The sequence below is a fragment of the Myotis yumanensis genome, unplaced genomic scaffold, assembly GCF_028538775.1.
Source record: "Myotis yumanensis isolate MYYU_CA2020_CCGP unplaced genomic scaffold, mMyoYum1.0.hap1 SCAF_8, whole genome shotgun sequence".
NCBI classification, from domain to species: domain Eukaryota; kingdom Metazoa; phylum Chordata; class Mammalia; order Chiroptera; family Vespertilionidae; genus Myotis; species Myotis yumanensis.
In genome coordinates this window covers 29,038,667-29,063,857 of record NW_027223759.1, presented here as the reverse complement: position 1 = coordinate 29,063,857, position 25,191 = coordinate 29,038,667, and the positions used below count along the sequence as shown (strand labels likewise).

The 25,191-nt window shown below is 40.0% G+C and overlaps 1 protein-coding gene across 1 annotated transcript in view; it reads left to right on the top strand.

Moving 5' to 3' along the window:
* The window catches only part of DNER (delta/notch like EGF repeat containing), a 232,127-nt gene that overhangs the window by 132,441 nt on the left and 74,495 nt on the right, over window positions 1-25,191 (top strand). The window contains exon 6 of the mRNA XM_070422316.1: window positions 20,358-20,511. Coding sequence (XP_070278417.1) covers window positions 20,358-20,511 — 154 coding nt within the window. The remainder of the gene's footprint in view (window positions 1-20,357; window positions 20,512-25,191) is intronic.

Here is a 25,191-nt window from a genome sequence, read left to right as displayed (position 1 = left end):
TATTGCTTTTAATTAATAAACCCATCACATATTATCAAAAATGACACCTTCTTTATGAAAAGTAACTATATTTTCCAAAGCAAAAAAGAATTTAGTGAGAAGTAAGACACCATTTTCATTTTTACGAATCTCTTTAATATCTGGCTCCAAAGAAGAGAGCTGGGTTTTTACCTTTGCTTTTCTATGTGATCTATTTTGAAGTGTTATTTTGATTGAAGTATAGGAAGAAAATTGAGCCTCATACAGATTCTCAGTTGGAAAGAGGAGAAGTGTTTTAATAGCCTTGATAGATAATTGAGTATCTTGAAAATACTCGAGAACTGGACAAGCGGCAGATTCATAAAGTTAAATTGAATGTGGAATCTGAAACCATGTCAATGATCTCTTGTACTCTGGTACATTAAAATCCATTGGTCTGTTCTGCATTTTGGATTTCCTACTGATGAATGGTTTTTATAACATCACAGATTGGTCATTTGGAAAGTAATGGACTTTTACAGAGCTTCCAAATGTTGATACCTTTCATTATATAATATCCTAAAAATCACATCGAGATTAATATCACCACCAATCACATCAAAATTGTCTTTAGGTATTGGGGGTTTGTCAAGCTCATAATGAAAGATAAAAGTTTTCCAAAATCCTAATTTCTCCTTTAAGGCTTTTAAAGCTCAAATGTTATCTCTGACAACAATAACTACTGGTTGTTTTCCTTGAAGTGGCAATCTTCCTCGGTTCATTTGAGAGAAAGTGTCTGCTGAATGGCCAATTCCGAAGAAGCCTAGTTTGCCTGTGAGTCCTTCTTTCAAGGAGAAAGGGTGTTCCATGAAAAATGGGATCCTTAGGTCCTGACTCAAAGAACTGCATGTGTTTACTGAGACAACCCCTGGGCTTTGGGGAGCAGCAGGAATGCTTTATGTTCCCCACCCCCGCCCCGCCGTTTTGTTACCAGAATGTTAAAAAGATGTGTAAGGCTTGAGATTTCATCACATTTTAATTTTACTGCTTCAAGGACATTCTAAGTGAAATTGGCATTTTTCCTTCTGCAACCTTTTCGTTGGTTATTGTTGCAAGCTCTTTAGATAGTAAAGAGGAGCAAGGAAATGAAGGGATTGCCTTTCAGAAAATTGGCTGCTTCCCTGGGCAGGAGGTGGGAGAATCCAGCCAGGGTCTTGCTGTTGGGAGGGCAGCGATGGTAGTGGGCAGGAAGCCAGATCATAGGGGCAAGGAGGGACTCGGGTCACCAACATGCCTTGCCCTTTTGATAAGTTTGGCACGGAGTGGAGGGAGAGAGTGGGCAACTGGGTCAAAAGGAGGGTTTTTATTTCTAGAGCAGAAGATGTGCCACATTGAAATAAACAGAAGGAAAGAAACTGGCAGATGTGACAGGTGAGGGGAGGGGTGTAGTTAATGGAGGAAGGTTCAGAGAAGATGGAATCAAAAGGAGTTGCAGGAGAGAAGATGCAGAGATCTGCAGAAAAAGGAACAAAACTCCCCTCTTTGAGGCAAGAGATGTCAGGCACCAGTCTTAACAGAGTATTAAAACAATTTAAAGAATGGAGGTGAAATTCATCTAATACAAATTTAACCCATTTTAAGGTGAACAATTCAATGGCATTCAGTACAATCAGATGTGACCACCACATCTATCTAGTTCTCATCTCCCCAAAGGCAGCGCTGTACCCATTCAGCAGTCACTCCCCATCCCCTCCCCAGCCCCTGGCAACATCCTTCGGCATTCTGTCCCTATGGATTTACTATTCTTGATGTTTCACATAAATGATATACATGACAGTTTGCATCTGGCTTCCTTTCCTTAGCACAATGTTTCGAGGTCCATTCATGTTGTAGCGTGTGTCAGTACTTCATTCCTCTTTATGGTTGAGTAATATTCCATTGTGTGGATGGACAATAATTTGTTTATCCGTTTATGATTGATGGACATTTGAAACGTTTCTAGCTCTTGCTGGTGTGACTAGTGCTGCTGTGAACATGTGAGTACAAGTATTAGTTGGAATATCTGTTTTCAGTCCTTTTGGGTGTATACCTAAGGAGTGGAATTGCTGGATCATATGGCAATTCTATGTTAGCTTTTTGAGGAAATGTTAATTGTTTCTCACAGTTGCCAAAGAACCATTTTACATTCCTACCAGCGATACATGGGAATTCAAACTTCTCCATATACTCACCAACACTTGCTATTTTTCTTTTCTTTTCTCTTCTTTTCTTTTCTTTCATTTCCCTTTCTTTTCCTTTCTCCTTTCCTTTCTCCTTTCCCCCCCTTCCCTCCCCTCCCCTCCCCTCCCCTCCCCTCCCCTCCCCTCCCCTCCCCTCCCCTCCCCTCCCCTTCCCTTCCCTTCCCTTCCCTTCCCTTCCCTTCCCTTCCCTTCCCTTCCTTTCCCTTCTGACTTTTGCCACCCTAGTGTGCGTGCAGTGTTATCTGGTTGTAGTTTTGAGTTACATTTTCCTAATGACTAATAATGTTGATCAGAGAAAGATTTTTGTTATTTTTTATTTTGTTTTCTAAAAACTCATACTCTGTGCTTTATGTCTTAGGAAAAAAAACACGTTTAATTTTCCCATCAAAACTGAAGTCATATCACCTTTGTGCAATCTTGGTTATAGGGAAAGAAATCATTGCAGACATAACATAGTCCAGCTCCTGGGGACTGGAGATGGCTCTGCCTCTGATTCTGTTCACCTGAGCCACCTGATACTGGTCCAGGCTAAGTGAGCACTGGGATATCAGCTCAATCCCAGGTTATTCTTGGCCTGACATCCATTTAAAAGTTTGGTTTATTTCTATGGAATGTGAGATAAGGCAGATTCAGGGAAGATGCTACTCAAATATTGCCTCGACTGGAAACTGGTCAGGAACCCACCACCTCTGTGAGGAAAGGGTAGGACCATCATCACCCCACACCTGTCAGACTGACCTGAGTCCTTGTAAGGGTTTCTTCCTTCAGATTGCCTTCTTCTTGTATTCCAAGAATAATCCCAAGAAACTTGGCCCAACCTCCATGTCTGTTAATCATCAGCAAGAAGGACCTCATTCTGTACTCCACTTCCTTTGACATAAGGGGCATTTTTGAGGCTAAGATAAGCATTTATGAGCCACGAGCATTAATCCTTTCCAACTTAACACTGGAGGATATTTTGTAGTTTAATGATAATTCTGCAGTTGAGCAGGATATTTCCAAACCAATAAGGGAAAAAGAATCTGGCTCCAGAAAGGAACGAGCAAGCTCTCCCTGGAATACAACAGCTGTGCAGTGATGGATAAATGGAGCAAGGTTACCACAGGCCCTTGGACTGCTGCCCTGAACACAATCCACCCTCTCTCTATGACTGTACTTGGTTTCCACCCAGATTCCGGGCAGGAAATTCGAGCTGTGTCTCAACCTCAGACAGAGGTGACTATGTGACATGTGCAGTGGGATATCATGTAACGCTTGAGTGTGGAAAGAAGGGCACAGAGGACAAGGGCTGACTCCTTCTAGGAGTCAGCAGAGGCCAGCAAATGTGGAATGTTTCAGAGCTGTCCAGAATCAAAGGTCATTAATTACGGAGGACATCAGAACTGTCACACATCTGTTTTTAGCACAGTCACAATATTTTGGCAGGAGACTAGGGGAAAATGAAGCACATGAATAGAAGAAATCCTGGTGGCACCTTATACAGTAGCATTTATACATTCCACAAATAATTATGCATGGGTATTAGTGTCTACATCTAGAAAAAACTTAGAAAATTTACTTTTTCACTTTTTATTCTCTTTCCGTATTATAATTTAATAAGTAAGTGCTTTTCTAACTTCACTACCATGTTTTTTATTTTTCTTTTCTACTAACCATTTCCATTTCTTTACATGCTTGCTTCATTGCATTTTACCTTTAGCCTTTTTCTTTGTATTCTCTGGTCTCGGTTTGATTTAGTCTATATTTAAGTGCTGATAAGCAAAGTATAATAGATAGTTGCCATCAGATGGTGTCAGTAACAGACAGTTGAATAAAATTATATAAATCAGGCAAATTAAACATTGATGCAAGAGGAATTAATGGTCAGCGCACATTAAAATATTAAAAGAACGAGCTACATATCAGGAAAGCATCAGTTGAAGTGATGATGAAGCAATCTGCTCAGGAAGTTTTGTAGGGTCTGGAATGGAAAAAGAACCTTCAGCAAGACAAATGGCAAAGGCCATGGCTAGTTGGAAGTTTGATTAGATTAAGGGTGTGACTGTCCCACAGCCCACGGTCACAGACTGTGGGAACTTGTACTGGAATCTGGTCACTTTTCTTTAAGCTTGAATTACTTTCATTGATTTTTCAATCATAGCCTGCTCCTCTATTTTTAGTTTCTCTGAACACATGGAAGATTTTGGGGTTAGAAAAGATAATATGTTGTGCTATCTAAAATCAGAAGCAGCAGCTAAAGTTGACTTTTGTCTTAGGGCTTCTTTAGGTTGCTAAAATAAATAAAAATGGAAGAAGTATGAGATTCCATATTTAGGTTATTATCATATTATACTTCCATCTTCTACCATAAGAATAATTCATTGTGCAATCTAATAGAATATACCCCATAAAATTCTGATTGGTTTAAATGTCCAGTTTTGCCTGTTGCTAGGCACCCAGGCTTTCCACCCTGGTGGCCTTCTGTACCTGGCCCATCTCCTTGTTCTGCTCCTGTCTGTCTAACTGCCTACCACAGAAGCATTTTGTAAAGAACTTTACAAATTATAGGTGGCACTTGTGATGTACAAACCAATGGAAATGGCTTCTGTTGCCTCCATCAAGAGCCACCTTCCAATGGCCCTGTTGCCCTTGGCATTCCAGCCCTGTTGTCCTTGGAAGTGCTTCCACTCATCTTCTTTTGAACTACCCAAGAATGCTTCTGGCCTGCATGACTGAACTTGACTGACTTTAGTGGAAATCATCTGGGGCTAGACTCATGTTTAATTTCCTTCTCAGAGTTCTAATTTTGAAAGACAGTTGTTGGGAGAAAGTTGATACTTGAATTTCTGAATCAAACTCAATAGCACATACTCTATATACTAACATTTTGTTTGTTGCTGTTTTGCTTTTAAAATCTATCCTGTGACAAGTGTTGGGGCTATTGGCCACAGAAATGGGCAATTAGGACCAGCTGGTTGGCTTAGGAGGTCATGGTTCAATTCCCAGTCAGGGCACTTGCCCAGGTTGTGGGCTCAATCCCCAGTGGAGCTCATGCAGGAGGCAGTTAGTGGATCAGTGATTCTCTCTCATCATTGATGTTTCTATATTTCTTTCCCTCTCCCTTCCTCTCTGAAAGCAATAAAATATATTTAAAAAAAACACAAAAGAAATGGGCAATCAACTGCCTTGTCTTCTTACCTATTGTTTTGAAGCACTTCTCAGCTAAATGTATTTTTAATTTTGTAGTTAAATAAAATTGTTGACAAATATCAACTGTAGCCAGTAATACTCATGAATATATAATTATTCTCCAAGAAGGATACTAATAAAAGGGTCTTCTAAAAAATGACAAAACCATAGTTACCAACGAGCAGTAGTACTGGGAGATAATTTTTTAAAAATGTTTTGTTTTGAAGGTCTTTATTTCGGAACGAAAACACCTTTTAAGAAATATTTCGAAAAAATAAAAGTGACTTGACATTGGTACAATTAAGTTGCCCATCCTTTTGGACAGAAGGCAGTGGGTTGGGGGGTGCCTACTTGGTGTAAGATTCAAGGATATTTAGGGAGGTTCCTTCATCCCAAATTTCCTTGACACATCCGCATGGCAGGATGCCTGTAATCCTGCTATTTGAGCTTCATTCCTATGTAATTACAGCATGATTTCCTATTTAAATGCAAATGGCCCTAAAATGGTATCCCATTAAGGTGTTATCTGTCATTAAGACTAGAATAACTTAGTTCAGTCAGGGGTTGATTTCAGTAGGAAAGAGAATAGTAGATAATTCTAGAAGTCAGGTGCCTCCTGGAGGTGTTGGGTATGAGAACAAGGACCAGGGTTGGGAGAGGTGAGATTTATCAAATTTGGCAGCAAATCTGAGCCTTGGTTTGGTTTTCATGTCTCCCTCGTTTAACGACAGGGGAGGCAGGTGGCATTTGAGCCATTCTCAGACAGCTGTTGTGCCAAATAAACAAAACTACTTTTATTTTAGCGCCTGAGAAGCTCTACGAGAAGTGTTTATCTGGCAACAAAATGACCTTGAGCCCATTCCATAGCAGAAGTCCATTTATGCGGCCCTCAGAGAAAACAGAAATTTGGGCCAGCTCATAGGAGCTTTATTTCCTTCTAACATGTGCATCTAAAAATTATAATTGCAAAAAATTATGTGTTCAAGATTGGTTTTGCACCAAGGACTGCTGTGCATGGCAGCCATGCTACTAGGTATATCAGCCTTTGTTAGCACCTGAGCACATGAAAGAGGAAGTGAGCTTAATGTTTTTTCCCTAGCACTTAGATAGATCTGTGCTGGCTCAAGGACTTCCACACCCCACAGCACTGTGACATGGACAATTTCATTATCCCATCTGCTGATGAGGATACCGAGCTCTAGGGAATTCAACATGCCTTTCCTTTCTTTCCAAATAAAGAACTTCTAAAAGAAAAACTTAGTTTTCCACCTTTCTGTGTAGAGAAAACCCAGTTCTTCCTTACTATGTGTTTCTTTCTTCTGTGGGTTTCTTTGCCTTTGCAGGGAGCACTTCACTTCTGACACTTGTAGTCATCAAATCTGTAGAGGTTTTCCCCACACCAACCAGCAATTCTCAGACACCTGCTAGGTATCCAACAATTTAACAAAATTCTAACTGTATCTACCTAGAGAAAGCATCAAATCCCACAGGTTAAGGGCTCTGTCCCACAAGACTGCCCCTACCCCTTCAGATGACAGTTGCAAGCCCAGGCTATCTGTCATCTGAGCTTCTTATTGACTGGTTATAGATTGGAGGTTCCATGACCTCATCTTGGGTTTGATTAATTTGTTAGAAGAGCTCACAGAACTCAGTGACAAAAGTCTTACATTTACCTGTTTATTAAGGAATATGATAAAGGATAGAGATGAAAAGCCAAATGAGGAAATTCATGGGGTGAAGTCTGGAAGGGTCCTGAGTCAAGGAATTTTTGTCCTTGTGAAGTTGGGGTACATCACCCTCCTTGTGTTTGTCAGACTGGAAGTTCACGGACCATTGTACAGTTGGGGTTTTTGTGCAGGCTTCATCATGTAGGCATGCTCAGTTATTAACTCCATTTCCTGTCTATCTCCCCACTCTGGTGGATTGGGGTGGAGCCGAAAATTTCAAGATTCGCCTTGCCTGTGAACTTACCTTTTGCCACCTCTGAGTTATATATTTGGATTAATTTAGTCTGGAAATTATAATGATTCCTTTCTGAATCTCCTGTAGAAACACATTTATTAGATATAACCTCCCATTTGTTCAATATTAAAATGATGAAAGCAACAAACATTTATTGAGATAAGATTTAATTAAAATGAATGATAGGACCTTCTCTCCTTTGCTGGTGTTATTTCCATTTGTGTGAGTATAAATTCAATAAATTAAGAAATGCATTGACCAGAGCAGGGGCTCTATAATATAAATAAAAATCTTTCATGGTAAAATAAAGATATCATTTTTCCCCTCCTCCAAATGCTGAAGAAATGTCTTTAATCAAAGTCAGTAGTATCAGGGATTGTATAGTCAAGCAAAACAAACCTCTTGGAATTTAAGCTGTGATACCAGTATTCTAGATTTATATGTATATTCTCATTTCAGTAGGAAAACAAGGGGTTGAATAATTGCATTCACTCTCCGTAAAGAAGGCTGAATTGATCCCTTATATCAGCTCTCTATGTTTTACTTTGTTGTTTATTTACAATCTCTCTCTTTGGATTGGACTTCAGACTATTCAGAAAGGTATGTAAACTATAAAATGATCTATTTAGAGGAAAATAGATGTGAAGACTAAGGCAAAGGAGAAGTATAGATCCAATGGGAAAGTAAATCTAGGTTCAAGTTATGAATGACCAGAGGAAGACCTGAATACCAGCTGAAGACGGGAATCCTATGGGATAAGTGTTGTCGAATATCTGTTGTATCATTTTAGATCTTTCAACAGTTAAATTTTAAAAATCACAACATAAATAATAGAATCTTTCAGTCATAGCACATCTCCTTTTATTTTTTGCCTATTATTGAAGTGAGGTTGAACAGGAAACAAAGTTATAAATAATATAAACTATTTGCCCAAAGTCAGGGAGGTAGACGAACCTGGAATAGGATCTGAGCCAGCAATACAGGGTTTCCTCTTGCTGTCTACACCAAGCATGTCAAACTCAAAGGCTACCATGGGCCAAATAAACAAGGTTTAAGTTTATGTGGGAGCAAAAAAATAAAAGCTTCAATTTTCATTGAAGAAATGTAGGTTTCTATGGAAATGGAGACATGCTGAATATAAAGGTCTGAAATAAATGAGTAATTGTTAACATAAAATAATAGAACATTTTAATAGAAATTAATATTTTTTTCTTGAACATTAACTTACCAGACACTGTATAACTACACAAATTAATAAGCTTAACACAAATAAACTTATTTCTCTTGTTCTCTGAAAGCGAAATATTTCCTGTTGCGCACATCAAACAAGTCAGTCCAAGACTAATGACATGGCAATCGGCTACTAAAATATTCGCTATTAGTATTAGTGGAGAGAAATGGTGAGCCTGCACGTAAGGCATGGAAGGGAAATGAATGCAACACAATTATAATAATCAGTCATTAGTGAATGTTGTAGTTCGTTATTCATAATTATATATAAGAGGATAGTGTAAAAATTAAGTTACAAAATTTTTATTAAAACATTTCTTACATACTGTTATATCGGCTGGGCCACAAAAATATTTGTAGTGGGCCACATGTGGCCGTGGCCCGAGAGTTTGACATGCTTGGTCTACACGGTTGTCTGTGGTTCACTTTTGATAGTGTGTGTGTGTGTGTTTGTGTGTGTGTGTGTGTGTATGTGTGTGTACAGGTCGAGTCCTGAAATCAAATGATCTGTGCTCAACTTTCAACTCTTTAGTTAATTAGCTGGCCCAACTTGGTCAATGTAATCACCCTCTCTGTATCTAATTTTCCTCAAATATAAAGTTGGGATAACAATAGCAATGAGGATAACTGCATTTTGCAAAGCCCTTAGAATGGGGCCTGGCCTTTACTGAATGCTCAATAAATTGTTCACGATGAAGACAATAGTGATGATGACAATAACAGACTTAGTTCTCTAACTAGTTTGTTGTTTCCTAGAGCACATGAACTATAGCTATATGCCTCTGTATGTGCAATGCCAACCTGCTCACACAGCCATTATTCAATGAATATTGTTTGTCCTCCAGGATAATCAGTTGAATATAGTAAGCATCAAATAAGTATTTGTGGAGTTCTGAAAACAACGTGTAAGGAAGACTGCTCTGAAAATAGTTGGAGGAACAGCTAGAGAAGGACTGGATGGATGTTATGGGCTAAATTGTATTCCTATAAAATTCATATGCCGAGGTCCTAACCTACAGCACCTCACAATGTGATTGTTTATGGAGATTGGGCCTGTAAAGAGGAGATTAAGGGTAAAATGAGGTCCTATGGGTGGGCTTTCATCCAATATGACTGGTTCCTTCCAAAAAGAAGAGATTAGGACATAGACATGCACAGAGTGAGCTGACAGCCATCTGTAAGTCAGGGTGAGAGGCCGTCAAAGAAACCAACTCTGCCAGCACCTTAATTTTGGAGTTACCAGCCTTCAGAATTGTGAAAAAATAACTTTCTGTCATTTAAGCCACTCAGTCTGTGGTGCTTTGTGTGGTAGCTTCAGCAGATGAATACAGGTAGAGTAGGAAAGAAGCCCACCAGTGTTGTTTAGCATTTCAGAATGGCATGGAATCACTTGAAGCAGGATCATGACACTGGGGATTTGTGGTTCACATGGGACTGAGACTTAGGTCCATTAAACCTAGGAGTTGAAGAGACCTTTGGAGATCAACCCCTTCAAATCCCTGTTCGGTGCATGAATGCTCCCCACATCCCCTTTCTCAGAATGTCATTTGAGCTCTGCTTCGCAGACTTTGTAACTAAATTCTTTGAATTTCTGAATATCTTAAATTGTAAGAATGTCTTTACAATGAGACCAAATCTGCTTGCCTCTGCCTCTGTATGACCTTGAGCAAGCTATCGAAATTCTCTGATCTATCAGTAGAGAAAGAGAAAAATAATATTGATTTTGCAAGACTGTTGGGAGGATTAAGTGAATCCTTGTGTGGTGCTTGGCATATGATGGGGCTTTCTTCAGTAAATGATGGTTTTGTACCCTGTCCTATCCCCATTGGATTTCTACTTGTAGAGAAAGTTACCACTGTTGTTCATCTCGGCTTTACATTTAGAAATGTAATTCAGAATGAGTTTTCCACCTGAGTTCACCTGAGGAAGATGTTGGGAAGTGCTGGAGTCCAACCCCAGCGGGTCCAGGGGTCCCCAAAGGTGTGGACGGAGTTGGCGAAGAAGGAATGACACGGAGACAGCCTTCAGTTGATCAGCAGCCTAGTCAGGACCTCTAGCCAGGATCTCCAGCCAAAGTTCTGGTCGGAACTCTGGTTAGGAACTGATGAGGTTCTGATGTTTATTGTCTTGTTACATCTTATTTATACCAGCCGATTTTAATCCTGTCAATTTCTATTACAAAGGTTAGGGCGTTTCTTATCTCCATTTCAGAATGGCATGGAATCACTTGAAGTGAGATCCAGGGAGTAAAGATTATGTAGCTTAACTACCCGCCTGGCACTTAATTAAGGGGTTGTATCCCCTCCCTAACCTCAGGGAAAAATCCCCACCTGGGGAAACAACCTTTCTCAGAGAGGTGACCTTGGTTAAAACACATGGCACTAAGGAGAGCAAACATATTAAGAACAATATGCTATATATGCCAGGTCCCTTGAAACATATGCTGTGCTGATGTTTCTTTCCTGCAGCGACTGTGTCAAGCAGCAAGGATGGACCGGCTCCAGCAGGGAAGGATCTCTATTCTCCTTCTCATCAATAACTTATGCATCAAAATGCCCATTTTATTAAAGCCTTTTTCTTACCATTTTCTTTTGGTATAATAATGGAATTTTAAAGTGAGAAACTAGAATGATATGTCATCTACTTGTGGGATCAGGCTATTTTCAGGGAAATTCAATAAAAGATGAGTTTGCAGTGACATTCATTTTTTCAAAGTTGAAACTAGACTTTTGTGAATGGATTGGAATGTTGTAGCAAACACAGATGGCCGTGACTTGAAGATGGAGGCTGACTGCATGGAAATCTTATGCCTAATTATGGCCATGCTCAGAGTGCTGAGAACACATAAGTTGGCAGAATGTGGTTGGAAATGGCGTTTGAACATCTCCATTTTTCCCATGCATACATCCAATTTTTAAGAAGAAAGTCCTTTACAACATTTCCTGAAAGACATTTACTTTTTTCTCCCCTGAGTAATAAAGTGAACTTCAATGTCCTTTGAAAGCAGAGAGTGGGACTGTCATTCATTATTGTTTCTATTATTGAGAATTTAACATTTAAGCCAGAGAAATGAATTCTACGAATTCATGAATGTCAAGTCTTGAATTTAATGTTTAGATGATCTGCGTGTTTCTAAGCCCTTTTTTTTAAAAAAATAAGCTGCTACATTTGCAATTAATGAACCCAAATAGAAGAACAATGGTATGTCTACTGTCTAATGGGAAAATAAGGTAATAAGCAATGAAAATATGTTGTTTAAGTTACATGTGTAATGAATAGAAAAAGACCCAGTTAATAGGCAAGAATTTGAAAAATGTAATTTATACCCAGTTTCCTTTGAGATGGCTCACTGTGTCCCAATAAGAGGTAACGATTTTTCTTCATGGCTGGAGTCCAGGTGTGGCAGTGTGGCCCGGGCTCAGGGAAAGGCTTTCATAATCACTTTCACATCATAAATAGAATTTTCATATAATGTCTTAAATTTTGCATCTAATTCTTTTTGTTTCTTGAAATATGTAATCTGGATTTAGCAAAAGGCATAAAAGAGCATGCTGGATTGATTTAGTTATAGCTCACCTATGCAGAATCAAATGAAAGAGTATGCTATGCTTACTGCTTTTTATCTAGATTTTAGTGTTCTTCAACTTGGTAATTTCAGGCCTGAATGACTACCCAGTCTGGTTCCCATGTCTGTCTAGGAGTTGTGGTAATAGGTCTCTGGCTAAGGATACTGGAACGATGCATTTGTGGCCTCTGTCTCCACTGGTTCAGGGTCAATGCATTTGGGGTGATGGGACAACTGGGGCTACAATGTGACTGATGCTACATTGTTACATGAGTTGGTCGGGCCTCACGGCCTTCCTTTCCCAAAGTCTGCATAGAACAGTATAAGCTCTGGGTGAAGGGGGCCACAGAAAGCCCCTACTTGGGACACTTTCTTCCTGGACAATTGCACCTGGAGCTCATTCATTAACCAGGAGCAAAAACATTCCAGAGCTTTCCTAAGTTAGGAAACCGACTCTACTTCTTGACCTTGCCAGTGTATGGTGAGCTAGTTTTGAGATGTCTTCTGCACTTTTACCCATAGGCTCTAGAGCATAAGCAGGAATTGCTGTCCCCATCGAGGTCTGCACTGGCTGTGCCTTGCTTGTGACCCCGTCATGCTGGGGAAGCTGAGAGGCAGCCAAGCCTCCCCTTGCGTAGGAATCTTTAAGTAGATTCGGTTGTTCCGAGGGAAATGTGCTCAGTTATGTGATTCGTGTTGCCCACAGGAGCAAACTCATGGGTCCCTTAGGATGAGCAGTGCTTTTCCTGGCACTTCGATATGAAATAAATTTCTGGAGTGGGACTTCACATAGGGGGATTGGGCGATGTGCACACAATGCTCTCTGCAACATCTCTGCGGTGAATGCACTAGCAGATTCCGGAAGGAGGAGCTAGACACAGGACACTGAAATGGAATTCTAATGCTTCCAAGTTTTATCTTTCCTTTCATGGGACTTAGCCAGATTTTTAAAATAAAAGCAACAAATTGTTTTATTATAGAAAACTTTAAACATATATAAAATTAATTTGGCAAACCACCATGCCTGCATCACTTAGCTTCAACAATTATCAACTCATTAGCCAGAGTTTTGACCTTGCAGATGTTCAGACATTTAATTATGAATAGCCCAGATGTTGTTTGGACCATACTGGCCCATAATGGAAATTAAAATTGGCCTACAAAGTCTGTTAGCCAGGAGTGGTTTAAAGAAAAATTTCCCCCATTTTCAGAGGTATTTGGGCCTCATTAGTCACCTTTTTGCTTGGGATTGTCCTCCTAATCCTTGTTCTAGTATCCCCTTTAAAATTAACATGTAGTTGAAGAATGTAGAAGGGCTAAGATGCTATCTTAACAAAACACAAGATCTTTAGAGATAGCAAGGGAGTTGGAGAAGAGGATGCTGTACCTGCACAGGACCCCCTGATAGTCTACCTGTAGGCATTCTATTAAAGAGACAGCCTCATTCAACAAACACGACGTCTATTATGCATGAGTAACTAAAGTCCTAGATGTGAAGGATCTCCAGTTCTGGTGAAGTTTCCAAATCTATGCATGAGTGATTAAGCTTTCAATCCTCAGGAAGGATATTTTTATTCCATTTTGACACCTTATTTGAATAAATTTGGTATTATTCTTAAAGCTACAGGAAATTTGAATCAGTGAACTCTAAGAACAGGCAATCATGCTGGCAAGGAAGGCAGCCAGACAGCAGGGGGGAGGTAGAAAAATGACTTATATTTGGAACAGGATCTAAAATACTACAGTTGTGGTGGGGGGGTAATTTTAGAGTTAGGGTGAAGGGCACCTCCATGTGCCTTTATGGTATGCAGAGACCATCACAGTGATGATGGGATGGCATGCAGCTGAGAGTGGGAAAGGACTTACAATCAGATGGTAATGGCTTTAAGGCCTGACCTTATACTTGCCTACTGGGACACCTTCAATAATTTATCTGACTTTTCCTGTCAAGTCTGTTCTCAACTCTTAAAATGGATCTGACAATACCCACCTGACAGATGTGGTGAAGATTAATGAGGTAATTGAATGTAAGTAAGCTCTGTGAACAATGAGATTCAGTGTCTGGTCAGCTGGGATTTTATGTTGATACTGATGTCACTGGGATAGCAGAAAAATATAACTGTATTTTCTGTATAGTTCGTTTAAGGGACAAAGCAAAATAAACTCTTATTCTTAAAGATAGAAATAAAGCTCCTCAGAAAACTTATCTCTCTGGGATGATTTGTTCAAAATAATTAGGCTTTACTGAGAGGTGAAAATTATAGAGAATGAGACAGAAAAGTAAGTTGGGGCCAGATTATTAAGGGCCCTCCCTGTGTGCTATGAGAAAGAGTTTCAATTATTTATTTATACATTTGGCTGTGTATTTTATAGAGTATTGAAATATAAAAATACAGAACAAAAGTTGGCATCAGAAGATATAAGTTAGAAAGCCATTTTCGGGTTGGAAAGGGGAAATTGATAGGTCACGGAGCCCTATGCAGCTGTTAAAGTTGAACCTTGAGCAGACTGCAAGCTCACTGCAGCCAAATCAAATAGGAAAAAAAAAAAGGACAGTCACATGACCTGTGACCTGCACTGTTCATGAGGACAAAGCATCGGTTCTCACGACTAGCAAAATTGTTACTGGCTCTGAAATGAGTGCATTTTCTTGGATAGAGCTTTATAATAAATGGGGCACAAAAATGTAGGTATATAATTTTCTCATCAATGGCCTCAGAGTAAGTGCAATAGTAGGTTTAGTAGAGATGTTTCGGACAGGACCCTTTGCTATTTAGTTGAGAGCATAAGGTGAAATAGCAACTCAGTGGAAACAACTCACTTTCAACTCGGTGAAGGAGCAAGAGGGAGCAGAGACTGTGGCACAGGATTCAGTTTTCTGATGGTTGGGTTTAGGAGATGTAAAGCAAAACCTGGAAAATGTGGAGGAAGGGTTGAGCTCTGTGTAGGTACAATTCTTCAAAAACATCGGTCCTTCCCACTAGACTTAGATTGAGATAAAAGTCAACTTATATCCCACCATTTCTATTCATTATATCAGTTTACATTTCTTTGTAGCACTTACCCCTATGTGACAGGGTATTATGCATTTCTTTGTTGTTACTCTCGGATATAAGCTAGAACATGAGCTCCATGAGAACAGAGACTGTCTCCTTCTGTCCTTCCCCACACCCCTAATACTCACAGTACTGCTTGGCATATGGTAGGGTGCAAAAACTGTTTGTGAGTGGGATTAAAGCATAAAAATTGGGCCTCCAGCTTCTGTTAAATTATCCGGTAAGAGCCAGTTATGCTATAATGCTGAATAAGTACTTGGAAGATCATCTCAGATGGTAGCGCTAACATAATATGATAATTGAAGAAGTAAAGTTTGCCTGAATAAATGGCTATCAACTTCTGCCATTTATCTCACTACTGTGGGATTACTTTCAGTCAGGATTAGGGTGCTAGAAGAATAAAGTCAATTATAGTAATGAAACAAGGTCATGTAATGTAAAGCAACATTACTATGTACAATATAATATTGGGCCTTTTGGGGCACATGAACCATGGTTTCCAACGTTTTACACCAGGCTGGAATCCTTACTGTGGCTTATAAAGCTCTCTATCAGGGTCTTCAACCTGAGCACTATTACATTTGTGCCAGAAAATTCCTTGTTCTGGGGTCTCTTCAGTGCATTGTGGGATATTTAGCAGCATCCTTATCTCTAGTCACTAGATGCCTGTAGCAAGCCCCCAGTGTGACAACAAAAAATGTCTCCAGACATCCATCACCAAATGCCTGAAGGGTGAGGTGGTCCCCCATTGAGAAGCACTGCCCTGAGCCGATCTTTGCCTCACCCCAATTACCCTCTTCTCTCATGTCCCACAACTGTCCCCGCCCTTTGCTTTATTCCAGCCACACTAGCCTTCTGGCTCTTTTTGGCTGGGCTAGGCTCCCTCTTGGCGTCTTTTCAGTGACAATCCCCTTTACCTAGAATGTCTTTCCTGGGACTCCTCCATGGAGCACCCTCTCACCTCTGTCAGGTCTTTGCCCCATTACCACCTTCTCAGCATGCCCTCCACAACCCTCGCCATTTCTCTTGCCTGCCCCTACTTTACTTTTCCCCATAGCACTATCACCTAATTTACTACCCTAGTACTTGTTCATTTTGTGTGTGGTCAGTCACTCCCAGTGGAGCAGACTCCACATGGAAGAGTCTTGTCCACATTTGTGTCTCCAGCTCCTAGAGCAGTGCCTGGTGTACAGTTAAGTGCTCGCTTTGTTGAGTGAGTGAATAAATGAATGCAGGGAGGACTAACATTTTTTTTCACCTAGAACTTTTCAAAGTAAGCTTTTTAACCATGATCTGAAAACATTTCATTAATGTACAAATGGAATGTTTGACTTCAAGCTCTTGAGGAAAATTGAGATTCTGCATTGGGTTTTTAAATTAATCTCTGAGAGTCACTTTTCATTTACTTGAGATAGACTTTTACATATGAATATACAATAATTTTGCAGGGAAGTACTGTTCTGTAATTTTGCTAAGCTACTAATTTGAAGTTAGTTTGTTTTGTCTCTTGTGCTGGTTAAGTTAATCTGAACTAGATCAGCGATGCCATTGCCATCAGTGGGTTAAATATCTCCAGCTTGGTATAACAGTTTATAACTTTCAGTGATCAAACAGTTTTCCACAAGAAATATGCTAAAAACATACTTTCCTAATGTATATTCATGGCTTCTTATAAGTCAACAGTCTAGGAACTATAAAAAGAAACCTTTTAATATTTATGGGAAAGCTCCTTATTGTTAGAAAATAGACTAGGAAGAAGTTTAACTTTATGAATGGCATACAGAATACACAAAATTTTAACTAAAATTTTATGTTCAAGGGTCTGTAAACATTTTTCTTCATCTTTCTCATTCAATTAAAAGTTTAAGAATTAATTCAGTCAATAGCAATTGTTTCAACAGTCTCTTAAAAATTTCTTAATGCTCTGGCCGGCTTGGCTCAGTGGATAGGGCATCGGCCTGTGGAGTGAAGGGTCGTGGGTTCGATTCTGGTCAAGGGCATATGCCTGGGTTGCGGGCTCGATCCCCATTAGGGGGCGTGCAGGAGGCAGCTGATCAGTGATTCTCTATCATCATTGATGTTTCTATCTCTCTCTCCCTCTCCGTTCCTCTCTGAAATCAATAAAAATATATTTAAAAAATTTTTCAAGGTTCCTGCTTAAAAAAAAGTAAAACAAAATGTATGGCTTTTGTTTTATCTTTAAATCAATCAAAACAAAATCAAAGATATTTGATTTGTGGCTTTTAATAATTTACCTTCATAAGCAACATAGTTTACATGGAATTCACCAGATAAATTATATGTAAAATGTAATCCACAAATAACCAAATAAATTTATCTGCAGTATGGAACATCTAACTACCAACCAAGTAAATTTTATAGGATAGCTGCCGAAAATAATGACCCCTAGTAATTGATTAAGATACTGAGACCCACTTTGGAATTGTATGCATTGGGCACACCCGTGTTTACATATCAAAGGTGGTCACAAATCTCCAGATACACAAAGGGTTCCAGACACGTCCCCTGCAAATAGCAACAGTGTACTCTGTTGTACATGTGCACAAGGACAAGATGTTCCTTGGAAGTCCTAGAAAAGCAGTTTCCTATTTAAAAGGTGGCCTTTCTAATAGTCCTTGATGTAGCTTCTCCCAGCTTTCAACCACAAAGTCCATGCAAATGCATACAAAAGGAAAACACTCAGGATTTCGTGAAAAACCAGACAGAAAGCCAACTATTGCTGGAATGCAGAGGGAACCTCCACTGGCCACAGAGAGGTGTGAGAGATGGCAGAAATAGGAGGCAGAACATTTGGCTCTCATGTAAGAAGAAACAGCCATTGCTTTTATTCCAATTGCTCAGATTTCTAAGATATAATTGAAGAATATAGTCTTAAACTAAAGGAGACTTGACTATGCAGATTTGGCATACTCCTTTAATTAAAACATATTCAGTGAACAAAGGAAACACACCTATATAAAATCCGGCAGTTTGGGGCGAGCTGAATGTCATGTTTGACTGGTCTCTTGGTTGGTTGCTGAGGTCAATGGTGCATCCACTCCTGGTTTAGTCACGGTGACAAGGACCGTCCTCTTATGGGGTAAAATGTGACCTCACTGTGCAGGGGACAGTTTTTCTTAGAAAAGGAACCTTTGGGGACAGGACAAGTTAGGTGGGAGGCTTTAGCAGTACGGCTCCAATAGGATGATGAAATCATAAAGTGATTTTGCATAATGACCTCTGTGGGTGTTCCTTCCAGGAGTGCAGGTTTGAGTCACTACATGGAAATGTAAATATTCAACTCACATATATGTAGGTTAAAGATAAAAAAAAAGATAATTTTTAAATTAGGAAGCTATCTAAAAATCATCTTATCTTTTATATAAGTTAAAATAGCATTTGATAAAACTTAATAATCATCTAGCATTCTACTTAGTGGTAAATTCTACAAACATTTCTTTGAAATCAGAATTATTCTGGAAGAGCCACCAATGTAACCATGCTGACTGGAGAAGGGAAAGCGATGTGATCATTGTTTGCAATTGGTATGCACTTTGGGGTGGGAGTGGAGTTGTCTTATCTAGAAAACATAAGTAAGTCCACTAAAAACTCTCTGACCTGTAATGAGAGTGCAGGGTGATGTCGTAACAGAACTCTAGTATTTTCCATGTCATTAATAATCACTGCCTAGTGTGATGGGTATTACAAGGAAGGGATGAGAAAATATCTCCTTAACAAGAGCCACAAAGAAGTCTAAACATACAGCAATAGATTTATCAAGAACTGGACAAGAACTCTAAAACTTGATTGAGAGACAAAAAATATGAAAGAATGGACAAGGCTGCTTTCAGGAGGAAGGAAGGCATTCTGTTGTGCTTGGGCGGGAAGTACTGGGTGGGGATCTGGGCGAACATACCTACACAAGAGGACAGAGTCTCCAAGTTTAAGGGCAGGAGGCTGGGGATCTGGAGACAGAGGGCGGGCCCAGGAGGGGCTGCGGACAGGGCTGTGGAACAGAGATTTGAACACCTGCCTGCTGTGTGGGGCTTGGAAGAGCTGGAAAGGTGCTTTTGTCTGTTTTATTTTGATTTTTTTCAGCAGCAAGATTTGCTTATGCAGCTCTCCTGTGCTTCTTTTCCTCCCCTCTTCATGAAAATCTGCAGTAACCATCTGCATTGCTCACACAGGCTTTGGAACCAGTTACATTTCTTGTAGACTTGCACCCGCCTGAGGGTGGTAAGAAGGAGAGAGAAGGAAGGCTCTGTTTTATTTGGATTTTACACCTTTTTCAGAAATGAACCTTCTCATTAGATTCAGTCCTCTGGGTCTGAGTTACAGTCTTTTACTAGGAGAAAGTGAATATCATAAACCCCAAAGGCAACAGGTGACTTGAATTGCAGTCCTTGTATTTTCCCCTGCACTGAGGTCATCCGCATGGCTATAGATCGAAGCTAATTTACAGGCTGATTCAGTAAATTCCTTGCTCTGGAAGGTGGTCTGAGGAGGACATTTGATGATGTTTTGTCACAAGAGCTGTCTATGCTGCAGGATTTTATTTGCTTGGAGTAACATCTAGTTTAAGGACTGTAGTACAATATATCTGCTCTAGCAAAATTGCTATTTTCATGTGAAGTCAACAAAACTGATTTTTTTCCCCCTTAAAATAAAGTTATCCTTTCCACTTCTATTTTAGGAAGATTGAAAATGGTTGAAATAAATATGAGTAAAGAATCATTAAAAATGTTTGAAATTAAACTATAGATATACATATCATTTCTTTTTAAAAAATATATTCTTATTGCTTTCAGAGGAAGGGAGAGGGAGAGAGAGAAACATCAATGATGAGAGAGAATCATTGATGGGCTGCCTCCTGCACACCCCCCACTGGGGATCAAACCCACAATCTGAGCATGTGCCTTGACCCAGAATTGAACTGTGACCTCCTGATTCATAGGTCGACACTCAACCATTGAGCCACACAAGCCAGGCCATATAGCATCCCTTTTAAAGCTATGATTTTAATCAGATCATGATATAAGTGATATGAGTGAATTGAGTGAAAATACTCAGTGTTGGTATAATTAAAAAAAGAAGTGGTGCTTTTCAACTTTGAGTTTCACAGCCGAAGCCTATGCTTTAGAGGACTCCAGTAACATACACTATGCATTTGTGTTTTAGGCGACTTTTTCCTGTGACTGCGATGAGCAATATGTGGGGACTTTCTGTGAAGAATTTGATGCCTGCCAGAGGACACCCTGCCAGAACAACGCGAGCTGTGTTGACGCAAAGGAAAAGCAAGATGGGAGCAATTTCACCTGCGTCTGCCTTGCTGGTATGGTTTCCGGAGCTCACCATTATTATATATCACTCTGTAGAACATACGCGCTTATTAATTAATGGTGGTTAAACAATACTTGGTCCGGCTGTTGGACAAGGGGACTTCAAGGTCCCATTTGATTCTATCAGTCTGTGCTTTATATAATCGGGGAACAGGAGAAGGAAGTTCCCATAGGGATACACATTCTGCCTCTTGGCTGGCTTTCTGACATTTCCATGGTAGCATTCCACCATTTTTGTTTTGGGCTGAGGATATTCTTGATCAAATAGAGGCCTGGATGTTTCAAAAACAATTCTGCAAAATAGGCACTGAGTGTGGGCTGGCGTTGTGCTGGTTGATTATGCTAAATAATAAGAAAAATTCAGTATCAACTACCCAGGTTGTTACGTAAAGCCACCTAATCTTTCTGCTTATGTTAATTTCCTTTTGTTCATGTACATTCATTAGACCGAATTCTTGGTACACTCTTCTCCACAATGAGGCAAGGGATTCCTTAATTAGTACAAGGGATTCATGGATACTACATGAGACTTTCAAATCTTTGGAGCACAATGAGAGATCGTGGTAGACAACGTGCCCACAGACTTCTGTGCTCTGCCAATCATCTTAACTGACTTTCAGCTTAGCCGACTGATTCTAGACCTTCAAGGAGCAGGAATGGCATTTACCAGTGAACACGCTGATGCAACTGTTTTGATGCAGCTTAAAAGCAAGCCCCAAATTACTCCTTTTTTATTATCAAACAACATGACATCATCCTTCAAAACTGACATCATCTTTCCTCTTCTATCTCATTCTCTTGCCAACTTCTGCTACTGGGTGGGGATTCAGGCTGAGGTAGGGGTTGGGGGTAAAGAGAGGGGTGGAATGAAATGGGCCTTGGGAGAGTAAATGCTCATTGTAAGCAACAACACCTACCAATAGAGAAGTTTATGAATGAAAAAGTGAAAGCCCTTTACTTATCTATTAACACAAACTTTATCATCTCATAGGGGTATGATAATAATTTGGTATATTATTTCCAGACCTGTGCATGTGTGTGTGTATGTGTCTATTTCCCTTGCAGATTGGATGAGTATTTTTCTGTATGTATTTAGCAAGTGATTATAGTATACACATTGTTCTATAAGTTGCGTTTTTTTTCTGGTAGATTAGAGCTATAGCTATCCTTCCATATTAGTACATATGGAGCCACCTCATTCATTTTAACAATTTTGTGGTGTGTCTCCTAACTTTGTACTGTATCTCCAGGGTGGAGGCCCTTTAAACCATTTATTTAACAGATTATTGACCTCTCCCACATAGCTGCTGTTCTTCCTCATGCTCCAGAACTAATCCTAATCAGAGGTAGAAGATTTTTAGGAAATGTTACCCTGGGACCCGAACTCTCTCTGCTCATCATCGACTGACTTATTCCTGCAAGTCTCTTAAGCAGGTTTATACTTTGTCAGTTTCTATATCTTATAGAAAAACACCTCTTCTCTCCTTCCTAACTCTACCTCTCAATAAGCTTTTCACTGTAACACACACACACACACACACACACACACACACACACACACCCGTAATGTTCACTGAGTGTTTAACACATGGCAGGGCTGTGATAAGTACTTTCTTAGGGTGTTTGTAGAGCAATCTCTGAGTTAAAAGCCTTAATTAAACCAATTTAACAATTGAGAAAACTGAGGCACAGGGAATTTTGTAACTTGGCCAAGAATATTATTCAGGACAATGCTGGACTATGCTGCATTAACACGCCAATCCCCATATCTCAGTGGCTTCTAAGAAAAGGTTAATTTCTGCTGTGTCGTAGTCTGATGAAGGCACTTGCCTCCAGGTGGTCACTCAGGGATCTGGAGGGTCTCCTGTGATGTTCTGAGAGCAGTGCCTAGAGGTGTCTTTTATCACTTCCGCCACATGTCATTAGCCAGAATTTGGTCACTTAGTCCCTAGAGCTTTGCCTAGGAAGAGGTAAACATTCTCATGGTCTCACCAATAACTGCTGGGGCTGGGATTTGAACCCAGATCTTCCTGCCTGTCTCCAAAACCCATATTCTCAACCATCTTATTATACTCTGAGCACGCAGCCACACTGTGTGCTGAGTCCTTTCATGGTACAACTATGCGATTCAAGCCCATGCCTTTCAACTTCCTTATCTCAAACAGGTCTCTTCTTAAAAGAAGAAATATTAGGCAATTTTGTCCAGAAAGGGAACTGGTAGCTCAAAATGAGGATTTTTACACTAAATTTAGTTCTGAGTGTGTTGAAAACGTATTTTCCATAGGAAAAGTACATTTCCTTTGTGGAAGAACTATGTACAGGTTAATTAACATCAACTCATTGATCTCTGATGCTCCAGATATACATCAGATCTACAAGCAGTGGGAAGCATGTTTTCCTTTTAAAAAATGTATCTTGCTGTGCTCTGATTGTTGCACATTTGATCATGGAAATTACCTTGTTTGATGAATGAATGATTTCAAATCGAGAACAAAAGTCCCCAATAAAGTATTTTCACAGAGACGTAGCCTTGACTCAGTGCTCGTTTCTCTTGAGAGGAGAACATTTCTTGGCAAGTGAAAATATTATTTCCAGCCAAGAAGCTTCAGCTCCAAATTTGCTAATATTTTGGTATTTTGCTTTAATTTCTACATCAAATGCCAGTACAGATAGAAGTTTTTGAGTCATGGGTAATCTGTGAATGAATATGGTGCATTGAATGTTGAGTTGGTTAAGTAACAAACTGTTATAGTTTTCATTTTTAATACAATTTATTGGAAAGCAGAAAATAGTAAAACATTGATCGATAGTAAAACGTTAATTAATGCCATATACATGTACATGCAATATAAAATTAATAATACAATATGGTCGGTAAAATTTCTATTTTGAGGAGGAAGTTTTTAGCAGGTGTAATTGATTTTTTTAAAACTTTCTTGCAATACTTTCAAAAAGAAGGGGATTGTCAACAGCATTAATACTGTAGGAAAATCTAAGAGGAGGTTATTGGCTTTGCCAACAGGAGGTTATTGGTTTTGTCCAAGCCTTGGCAGCCTCCTGTTTGCAGGGATGTGATAAAGGCTACATGAGCTCTGAGGTCTCTCTAAGACTACATACAGGAACAAAGCAAGGGAGGGCAGCTAGAATTTATCAAACACTCTGAGGGCAGCAGCATATTCGGCGATAGTCACTGCCGCTCAGTTTCTATTGATCTAAGAGTTTTCTCAAGTGACAGTGGTTGGCAGGGATGAGGTACAGAGGACATGGGCAGGATGCGAGAATGAATGAGCAGCAGCTACAGACTGTTGTAAAGACAAGATTAGTAGAAACATTAATGTGAGGAACAGAATCAGAAAGGTCTCTTTGATTTTTTTAAAATTATGGCATATTGTTTAAGAGGACAGGCTCTAGAGCCAGATGCCCAGATGACAATCATACATCCCACACAATTGTACCTTAAATGTGGGTTATTTCCCATCACCACAAGGATGAGCGTCCTGGAGACCCTCCCTGCTTGTTGCCTGAGGTTACAAGAGCACTAAGCACCAGAGGCAGGAGACCCGGTACCACCTCCCCTGGAGCCCTGACCCTTGCATGTCCCACTGACCACAGCCTCTGGAGCCAGCAATCTAAATCCTGCTTCCATCCCTACCATTTCTAGCTGGGCTCTTTAGGCAAGATACCTAATCTCTCTGGGCCTGCTTTTTCCACTCTGCAAGGAGATTACAACAACTCTCGCCATGGCTGGTTATGAGTATTAAATGAGAATATAAGCTTGTGGTCTGTTCTGTGGACATGTATCTCCAGTACCTAGCCTGGCACACAGAGTTACTCAATAAAGATTTCCTGAATGAATGAATGACTAGAATGAGATGAAATTCAATGCAAGTCATGCTATAGAGGCTCGATTCCCTTGCCTCTCCTCCCTCTGCCCACTCTCCCTGGGCTCCTCCCGATGGCACACATGTTTTTTGCCTCCCACCCACATCAGGTCATGGCTATCCTGAGGGCAGCAACGTCATATTGCATTATTCTTTATTTCTCCACTCCCTGCCAGTGCCAAGCCCGGTGCCTTGCATGTAACAGACACACAATAAATGATTAACTTGAAAGTTAGCTTTTTAAATTATGATTTATTTTCATAAAAGCCTTCTAATTTGAAGAATATGATTTTTCCTCAAAGGAGCTATTTCTTTTTTCTGAAAAGGATAGCTATGATACAGGTTCAGAGTCACCACTGCCAAAATATTATCAGCACCGTGCAAAGCATTTTTCAACTTCAGAGCACCTCATTGTTCAGCTAATTGGTGATTTCAGCCTATTTTTAAAACCTTGTTATTTTGGACGCAAGGGGAACGAGTGAGTGTTCCTGCCCAGCTTTGCTTGTTTAAACACCGAGTGTTGCTCAGATGGCCTCGCGGTGCCTTTGCGTTGTGAGTTAGAAAGGGGTCGCCTCCTCTTGGAGGTAAATCCTGAGCAGATTTGCAGGGCGTGCTCACACCCAGGCTCACTTGGCTCAGGAAGGGAGCACCTTAGCGGGTCATGAGTGTGGTTTTTAAAAAGCAGGTTAGGTCAGAGTTTCAGAATGGGAGGAATCTCGGGACTTGTCTCTGTATGTGGAGTGTGGGAAGCAATGGTGACTCTGAGGCTGAAGGACTTGCCCAAGGTCACAA